This window comes from Pygocentrus nattereri, chromosome 9, assembly GCF_015220715.1.
Source record: "Pygocentrus nattereri isolate fPygNat1 chromosome 9, fPygNat1.pri, whole genome shotgun sequence".
Classification (NCBI taxonomy): domain Eukaryota; kingdom Metazoa; phylum Chordata; class Actinopteri; order Characiformes; family Serrasalmidae; genus Pygocentrus; species Pygocentrus nattereri.
In genome coordinates this window covers 31,556,390-31,566,410 of record NC_051219.1, presented here as the reverse complement: position 1 = coordinate 31,566,410, position 10,021 = coordinate 31,556,390, and the positions used below count along the sequence as shown (strand labels likewise).

General features: G+C 42.1%; 1 protein-coding gene across 7 annotated transcripts in view; it reads left to right on the top strand.

The window, feature by feature from the left end:
* Positions 1–788: 788 nt before the first annotated feature.
* scn8aa (sodium channel, voltage gated, type VIII, alpha subunit a) overlaps positions 789–10,021 on the top strand; it is a 74,057-nt gene continuing 64,824 nt past the window's right edge. For 2 of the 7 annotated variants that reach the window (XM_017707617.2, XM_017707650.2), the window contains exons 1-2: positions 1,824–2,156; positions 9,409–9,740. In XM_017707617.2, the coding sequence (XP_017563106.1) occupies positions 9,465–9,740 (276 nt within the window). In that variant the 5' untranslated portion in view covers positions 1,824–2,156; positions 9,409–9,464. Of the gene's footprint in view, positions 1,091–1,822; positions 2,157–9,408; positions 9,741–10,021 lie in introns of those variants that run through there. The other 5 variants (XM_037541316.1, XM_017707644.2, XM_037541315.1 and 2 more) reach the window with 4 other exon arrangements.

Genomic DNA, 10,021 nt, shown 5'->3' with positions numbered 1-10,021 from the left:
CAAGCTCTGCAGTTCTATGTTTGCAAGACAGTGTAAATAAAAGTGCCTGTCAAAAATTCAGCAAAAAAGAATAAAGCAATTAATAATTAAAAAAAACAATGACAAAGTTTGTGAAAAAAACATTAAGTTGGCTTATTATGTTAAAATGGTGGTAGAGTGTTGAGAGTTGCTTGGATGTTGCTATGGTATCCAAAGTGGCAGGTAAAGTGTTGCTGAGTGGTTGCTATGGCGTCCCAGGTTGTTGCTAAAGTGTTTCTAGTTGGTTGCTATACTATTAAACTCTTGCCACTGTAACCTTAAATCCACTCATACCTTAAATCCACTGCTACCTTAAATACACGAGTACCTTAAATCCACTGGTACCTAAAATACATAGGCATCTTACTTTTACTGAGACCAGAAATTCAGTGGTGAATTACATACACCGCTAACTTAAATACACTGCTACCTTACCTTGCTTAGAAAAGCAGCCTAATTGTATATAGGTCCTATGATCGTGCAAAGTTTTGTGGTTCTAGCTTAAAAAACTCTGGGACAAGAAAAATTTTATTTCTATAGTGTAGAATAATAATAACAAGAAGATTACGAAGTGCAATAAGCTGGCTTTTCCAAGCCAACTTAATATTATATAGGTCTCCCAGCACTTTATTTCAGGGTTGTTGGGTTTTTTTTTTTTTTAGCTTAGCAGCTAATTTGTGTTTATTTATTTATTTATTTATTATTTTTTCGTGTATTTTCTTGCCCCGGCAATCGTTTCCACCAGCTCACAGGCCTGCTGTTAAACACACCCATTCATTCAGTTTGGGGGGCTGCTCATGGGAGTGGGAGTGCTAAGCATTCCAGAGCATTCTTCTTGAGTTGAAATCCATCGGAGGTGGTTTTAAAGGCTTTAAATAAACAACAACAAAAAAGAGGAAGGTGCTGTTTCTTATGGTGAGATGGGTGTATTTGCTGACTGCCATCAATAATGCAGACCAACTGCACACACAGGCAGCAGCAGCAACATGGCGACCACCGCAGTTTCTTCAGGAGCTTTCCCACATCTGCAGTCCAGCGTCGCGCCTCTGGGTCGCCTTTAACCTCGAACCCGGTGAGTGCGCTCGGAGATTTCGCGCGTGTGTGTTTATATCTGCCTCGGAAAAGGCGGTTTAGGGCTGTGGAAGAGTGAAAATGTCGAATCGCCGTGCAGAGCAACACCAGCGGCTACAATCGACCATTTGCTTACAGCGTTGAACGGGCTGCAGTGAAGCGGCGCCGCGCGGTCCTGCGCGTCTCGTTTCACCGTAGGTGGAAAATTACGCTCTCGGGTCTGTTTACGAAGCCGTTTATCGCTCGGCTGGAGAGCGTCGGCACGTTTAAATATGGCCAGTGTGATGTGATGTAATGCCATCACCCACCGTATCCAGCAGCATGTCGGTTCAGAACGAGCACGGCGTGTTTGTTCTGTGCGAAATGTTCTAGGCATTCGTCTCAAGACACGACGCTGGAGTTCGCTTCGTACTCCAGCCTTCCCGTTCCGCCGTTTTCGTTTTAATATTGCTCAGTCAAGGGATTCGTGCGGCCACTCGACTAGAAAACGTAGCCCTCGCTTCCTTTCTCCCCCTCCAAACGAAGAGGTGTTTGTTTTGCTTATTCTGTGTCTTTTAGCGCATTTGATTGTCTTTTATAAATGCAGACGTCGTTTGTAGCCATCGGCTCTCATATTGATCGTGGGGTGGATGCAGGTTGTTCGGGTGTGGTGCGCAGGCAGGCAGCTTTTCTCCTTGGGAGAGAGAGAGAGACAGAGAGAGAGAGAGAGAGAGAGAGAGAGAGAGAGAGAAAAAATCGTCGTAGGTTTATGTTTCGGCGCGCGCGGTGCACTGGCTCTCCTTTTCCCTTGGCGCGTGCACGCTCCGGGGATTTTTAAAGAATATTTGTATTATTACCAGGTTGCCTTTTTTTCTAAAACGGGAGTGAACACAACAGGAAAACAGCAACACAGCCCACTGCAGTATTTCCATTTTTTGGGCCCATGCAGACCTCTGGCTGTGCAGCTTTCCTGTCCGAGCGTGATGTGACCGTGCACGAGGGGGGAAAGGGGCACGAGAGGGGTCCAGGCGGTTTGGAGCAGCTGACCAGCACATATATTTGTTTGATCGCGCATCAGTGAAAGCGAGGTAAGCACGGATGGGCGCTGTGGCTGCGCAGACACTCGCTGTTTTATTGCATAAACCCAGTGCTCGGTGCAGCAGGAGAGCAGCTGCTAAAAAGAAATGGTTCTTCAGCGGTTCTTTAGCAAATGCAGTGGTTCTGTTTAGAACCAAGACGTCTATATAGAACCATTTCGTGCTTAAACGGATCTTTGCTTGGTGAAATGGTTGAAGAATGTGTTGTATATGGCTCTAGATAGCACCTTCTGAAAATGGTTCTAGGTAGCACCAAAATGGTTCTTCTGTTGGTCACAAGTGTGTCATCATAACAACAGAAGAACCCTTTTTGGTGTTAAATAGAACTGTGTGCACCACCTTCTTCAACCATTTCATCATGCAAAGAACCATTTAAGCATGGATGCTTATATATAGAACTCATAATTCTTAATAGAACCATTGCCTTTGCTAAAGAACCCTTGGCTGCTCTTACATCCCTAAAACAGAAGGTACACTCTTGGAAAAAAAGATGGCTCATTTTCATGAGTGTACCTGCTGTTTTGGTGACGTAAGAGCAGCAATATTCGAATGACTAACAATAATAGAGCTGCCTGATTGAATGAAAGTGGTTCGCATGTTTAGGTTATTGTATTAGGTTAATGCTTTGACTCTGACTCTGTGTGGCTACATGAAGCTGTTGGGAGGCGCACTTGTTTATGTAAAGCGTTTTTAAAGGCATATTGCACGTAAAAGTGATCGTGTCCCTGTCATGTGAGGTGCAGCGTCTGGCATGCTCGCTCGTCTGCAGAGTTGCCAACATATCTGGTATCATGTCGTGCACGAAAGGACTAAAAATATGCTTTTGCTGTTACTGCTATGGATTGAACTTCCTGTTGCAAACTGACCTTAATGAAGAGGGCCTTGAGCTGGGCTCCATAAGTAAGCAGTCAGATTTTTGTCTAGGCCTAAGTAGTTAGGTCAGAAAAATGGAAGAAATGGAATAAACAGGGTCATGATTCTTAACAAACAGGGCCTAAGTCAGTGCTGGTGAGTGGTGCTGAATGGACAGCTCCCAGGAAGCGAATTTGCTGAACATACCTCAGTACGTATGAACTCTCATCAGTACTGGGAGTAATATGTGTAGGGAGTTATATTTAATGGGAGTTATATTGAGCATTACCCTGGCAGTCATAGGTATTAGGAAGTCCATTGGGAATTATACTGGGAATCATATGTACGAGGAGTTAAACTGACCTATGTTATTTTACAAATTATGCTCAAGGTTAAATGTATACCTGGAGTACATTGGTAGTTATATGCATGGAGTTAGTAATAACTGGGAATTACATGTACAGGGATTTATACTAGGAATTATATGGTGTGTTATGTGTTACACTAAGCCTAACTTGTTGAGATATTGGGAATTATGTGGCAAACGTACTGGAAGTTATACTGTATAGTTTAAGGTGTTAGGTCAGTTTTTTTCATCAGACAAACCAAAATGATTCCTGTGGAACTGATTCTGTTTAGCTTGTAGCGATTGCCCTCCACCCAGTAGTATGGTGTTAGGTCATCACCCAGGGTCAGAAGTCGCAGATGTGTGGACATGGGTTGGTTAGGGTTCAGGTTATGTAAGCTTAGTTTGAGTCCCTGATCATGAAAAGGTTAAATGTGATTTACAGTGTAAATACGTTTTGGACTGTATTGTTACAAGTGCAAAATTTTCTTGTAGTTTAGGGAAACGTGGCACCATGTTTCTGATCATGCTCGTGATTGTATTGTGAGGATAAGGAAGGCGTTTTAACCAATATTGTTCTGTAAACTGTAATAGTGGGCGGCACGGTGGCGTGGTGGGTAGCGCTGTCGCCTCACAGCAAGGAGGGCCTGGGTTCGATTCCCCGGCTGGGTGACCGGGGTCCTCTCTGTGTGGAGTTTGCATGTTCTCCCCGTGTCTGCGTGGGTTTCCTCCGGGTTCTCCGGTTTCCTCCCACAGTCCAAAGACATGCAGTCAGGCCAATTGGACGTGCTAAATTGTCCCTAGGTGTGAGTGTGTGAGTGACTGTCTGTGTCTGTGTGTCTGCCCTGCGATGGACTGGCGACCTGTCCAGGGTGTATCCTGCCTTCCGCCCGAAGACTGCTGGGATAGGCTCCAGCTCCCCCCCGCGACCCTGACGGAGAAGCGGCTTGGAAAATGGATGGATGGATGGATGTTCTGTAAATTTGCATCGGGAGCAAATTTGTAGACCGAATGTGGTAAAAATGTTGTTTAAAAGAGAGACAGAGGATGATCTTCTCTTCAGTGACCTTGCTTTTAGGTGGTAGGTCTAGTTGCACAAGATAAATGTAAACTTTTGTGAGATAAGCATATACTGTTAAGAAATGAAGGTGCTAATAAAGGGGTCTTTGGAGTGATGCCATAGACAAGCGTCTTTTGATTCCCTAGAGAGACGTTCAGTGCATGGTTCTGTAAGAAACCATTTTTGCATGCATCAGTGTCATGATTTTTATGTACATAACTTTTATGAAATACATAAACTGTGACTAATTCCACCTTACAGGGAAATATAATAGTTGTACAGGGTTACAAATGCAGTAAAATATATACATTACAGATATTGTAGTGCACTAACCCAGCATTGCCTAAATATTCTGACCTTAGGTCTGTCTGTATATGACTATTTGTCTGTATAGGACATCTATATGTATTCACTGTTGAGTTTTATAACTGTCAGTGCCAGTGTCATTAGGATATTATTGTGCTTCCCTGCATTGTTCCTCTTTAACGTTAAAACTGTTTTCACATAACTATAAGGCTATAGTCATCAGAAATATGTATGTTCAGGCCGAAAACCATTGGATAACCTTTATTTGTACCAGTTTAGAGTACTGTCCTGTTATTCTAATGGCATTCAAACTGTAACACCATTAGAAACAGCTTTGTTTTGGTGCTCAGTGAGTGGTGGTTTGGATGTTGATGGAACGAAGCTCATGTGCTCATGATTGGTATGCAGTAATGTCAGGGCTGGCCTGCTTGTTTAAGCGTCTGGCTTGTAAGTGCCTGTCAAATGCCGGCTGATTTATGAATCAGCAGGAAATGCAGCACACACAGGGTTGTGTGGATAGCGTGGTTTACCATCCTCTACTTCCTCTCCATCCCCCACCCCTCAGTACCCTGCACACTGCTTCAGTGACAAAAGGCGTGTCCTCTCGTCATCTCACCAGCCTTTTATTACTGTTTATTAGGACAGAAGCACATACTTCAGCATCCTGTACTTTGGTCTTTGTCTGTTACAGTAATTGCATTGGATTTACTTGATTCAAAAATGTACATTATTTTCCACAAATAAAGTACATAAAGTAAATAACGTATTGATATACACAAACACATCCTGCCTTCCACCCAGTGACCGCTGGGATAGGATCCAGCACCCCTCGTGACCCTGAGGGAGACGAGGCTTAGAAAATGTGTGTGTGTGTGTGTGTTTGTGTATGTATACATGAACACCATTACTTCTAAAAGTAAGCCGAAAAACAACAGTATGTGGATGTAATATCAACTCAATTCAATGCACTATTACTACTGAGTGTAAATTCCCACAGACCTTTAGTGACCACTGATGTTTTATTTCTACAGGGGAGAAGTAAACTGAAAGTGTCGAGTTGAGTATCAGAATGTAGCTTAATGTTCATGGGAGTTGTTGTTTCCACCTGCAGGCCTTCATAACTGTGGCTATTTTTCATCTCCCATATAAATGTGTGAGTCATACAGGATCTAGTGCTGGGCCCTTTTTAACTCGCTCTAAATTTAGCAACAATGTGTTGTTGGAACTGTAAGCTGATATTTTTAGTTTTGTGGAGGCTTGTGAGTGTGTGAGTGTTTGATGTCTACCCTTAAAACAGTTTTTTGTCTGGTCCTGCTCAGTTGTCCCTTCGTCTCAGCTGTATCAATGTATCGTACCTTGCTGAATGATTCTTCACTAAACCTTCTACTTTCTTAACTACGTACAGTGGGGCAAAAAAGCATTTAGTCAGCCACTGATTGTGCAAGTTCTCCTACTTAGAAAGATGAGAGAGGTCTGTAGTTTTCATCATAGGTACACTTCAACTATGAGAGACAAAATGAGAAAAAAAATCCAGGAAATCACATTGTAGGATTTTTAAAGAATTTATTTGTAAATTATGGTGGAAAATAAGTATTTGGTCAATAACAAAAGTTCAACTCAAAACTTTGTAACATAACCTTTGTTGGCAATGACAGAGGTCAAATGTTTCCTGTTTTCACCAGGTTTGCACACACTGTAGCTGGTATTTTGGCCCATTCCTCCTGCAGATCTCCTCTAGAGCAGTGATGTTTTGGGGCTGTCGCTGGGCAACATGAAATTTTCTATGGGGTTGAGGTCTGGAGACTGGCTAGGCCACTCCAGGACCTTGAAATGCTTTTTACGGAGCCACTCCTTCGTTGCCTGAGCGGTGTGTTTGGGATCATTGTCATGCTGGAAGACCCAGCCACGTTCCATCTTCAATGCTCTCACTGATGGAAGAAGGCTTTTGCTTAAAATCTCACGATACATGGCCCCATTCATTCTTCTCTTAACACGGATCAGTCATCCTGTCCCCTTTGCAGAAAAACAGCTCCAAAGCATGATGTTTCCACCCCCATACTTCACAGTAGGTTTGGTGTTCTTGGGATGCAACTCAGCATTCTTCTTCCTCCAAAAACAACAAGTTGAGTTTTTACCAAAAAGTTCTATTTTGGTTTCATCTGACCACATGATATTCTCCCAATCCTCTTCTGGATCATCCATATGCTCTCTGGCAAACTTCAGACGGGCCTGGGCATGTACTGGCTTAAGCAGGGGGACACGCCTGGCACTGCAGGATTTGAGTCCCTCTTGGCGTAGTGTGTTACTGATGGTAACCTTTGTTACTTTGGTCCCAGCTCTCTGCAGGTCATTCATCAGGTCCCTCTGTGTAGTTCTGGGATTTTTGCTCACCGTTCTCATGATCATTTTGACCCCACGGGATGAGATCTTGCGTGGGGCCCCAGATCGAGGGAGATTATCAATGGTCTTGTATGTCTTCCATTTTCTTATAATTGCTCCCACAGTTGATTTATTCACACCAACCTGCTTGCCTATTGTAGAGTCATTCTTCCCAGCCTGGTGCAGGTCTACAATTTTCTTCCTGGTATCCTTTGACAGCTCTTTGGTCTTGACCATGGTTGAGTTTGGAGTCTGACTGTTTGAGACTGTGGACAGGTGTCTTTTATACAGACAACGAGGTCAAACAGGTGCCATTAATACAGGTAAAGAGTGGAGGACAGAAGAGCTTCTTAAAGAAGAAGTTACAGGTCTGTGAGAGCCAGAAATCTTGCTTGTTTGTGGGTGACCAAATACTTATTTTCCACCATAATTTACAAATAAATTCTTTAAAAATCCTACAATGTGATTTCCTGGATTTTTTCTCTCATAGTTGAAGTGTACCTATGTTGAAAATTACAGACCTCTCTCATCTTTCTCAGTAGGAGAACTTGCACAATCAGTGGCTGATGAAATACTTTTTTGCCCCACTGTATTGTGCACGTTCAGTAATGTGTCCAGAAGGAGAACCTGTGTAACAATAATAGATGAATTAAAGATTAAGGCCAAAAAAAGCAAAAGATAGGACAACAGCTCAGTGTTAAAGTCTAACACATGACAAATAATTAGAATGAAAAGCATTGATTGAAAGACTGGAAAGATTCCACTGTTTGTGGAATATAACAGGATATTACTAATGCTAGACAAGTGATTAATAGTCACAGTTCATCCCAAGTATCAAGAGGAAATAGAGCACTCAAGAACTTCTCCACTACAGGTTTGATTCTGCTTGAAAACACAACATCCCTCTCGATATGCAGAACACAGCAAAACCTAAAGTCCCTGATAGCGCAACAAAGATATTTGTAGCTAAAATTTTGAAAGTAGAAAAACAATGACAAACAACAGTGCTAAAGTGTAAATGGTAACTAAAAAGAATGGAATTCATTGCATTTGAATGACCACCTGATCTCTGTTGCCAAGCTGGAATTTTTCTCTTTATGTAAACTTACCATGTAGATTTATGTTTATTACATTTATTAAAAAACACAAAATGGAAATTAGAAAAATGGCAGTTTCTTTTGCCGTTTGGTTTCAACCAGGATTGTCCTAAGTTTTGGTTTTGGTTTTGGCCAGGAATTAAAATTTCAGGATATCTCTAATCGGTCAATCAATCAGTCAATCAAACTTTATTTTGACTGGGAAATACATTGAGGGTGACATTCATTTTTAATGTATGCAAGCATTTGCAACATTACAATACTGTAAATACTGAAAGTTCCCCCGTAGAAAATAATTCACATTTGTATAGTTGTGTGTGCTTTTGGGTATTTTAGCCAGTGATTAGTAGGTGTAAAAAAAAAAAAAAAGAAAAAAAAAAGGTGCCCAGTTGAAAGATCAGCACAAGGTATCTAATAAAGGGCTAACTTGATGACACAAAAGACGGACATTGTCTTACTGTTGTGTATTATTTTATTGGCTACTACTGAACACACGTGCACAGATGTGACTGAGAGGTCTCCTGTATTTGGACAAGATATTTCTCTGTTATCATTATTACCCCAACAAGCTAAAGCGTTTGTGCATCATTCACTGAGCAGAAAATAACTTACTTTGTGTAAAAAACAACAACTGCCCTTTATCTGGCATTAAACTGTTCCTCTAGTATTAGCTTAACTACTGATTTAGCTCACAATGGCTAAAAGATTTCCCTTTTAAATGACCATAGCAGTAGTTAAGTGGCAAAATAAAAATAATGTTTATAAAGAACTCTCCCTGCTGTAAAATGTTCCTTTGTGCTACTGAATTAGTTTAGTAAAAGTAAATATACAGTCCTGTTCATCTGTTCAGTGGTTGACAGTGTAACAGCAATTCTAGAACTCAGAAATGCTTAATCCATCAACTTCTGACGGCGTAAACTATTTCTGTTACACCGGCAGTGACTCTGGAACTTTTCAACTTGCTTTCGCATCTTCCCATTGACTTCTGTTCTAAGTGTTGTCATTGTTCTTTTCAAACTTTTCGGTTCTTTTTCATACTTGTTGTCTGTGGTAATTGATTGTATGCTACAGGCACAGCAAATAGGGATTTGGTTGAACACAGCTGGAGTGTTCCTTTAAGTGTCTGTTCTGCATACCTGTTCATAATCTGTTCAGTTTTGCTGACTTCACTGACCTGGCATTCTTCTGCTTGTCCTGTCACAGTGCTGGCTGCCCTGGATGGTATATAACTAAAGAAGCAGTCGCTGCAGGATGAAAACATGGCTGCACCCCTGCTCGCACCGCCAGGACCTGACAGCTTCAAATACTTTACCCGGGAATCTCTGGCTAACATCGAGAAGCGCATCGCCGAGGAGAAAGCCAAGCCTCCGCCTAAGCCAGACAGCAGTTACCGCGACGATGACGACGAGAACAAGCCCAAGCCCAACAGTGACCTGGAGGCGGGCAAAAGCTTGCCATTCATCTACGGTGACACACCTTCAGGAATGGTGGCGACACCACTGGAGGACCTCGATCCTTTCTACGTGAATAAGAAAGTGAGTGGTCATGCTCTTGAGCTGTTTTGTTTGCCTTGCAATCCTGTAGGATTTTGAATTTCAGCAGCCAGCAGTGGACAGCTTCTGAGCTGGAGGATTGTTCCTTCTTCAGTTTCATCACCTGAAAGTTTTTGTTTGATGGTAGTAGAATATATGCTGTAGTGGAGAATCCACAAAGTTTTCCTGTAACAAAATTCTTCTAATTTGTTATTGTAATCCTACACTCTTAAAAACGATGGTTCCTCAAGGGTTCTTTAGTAAAGAGAATGGTTCTACATGGA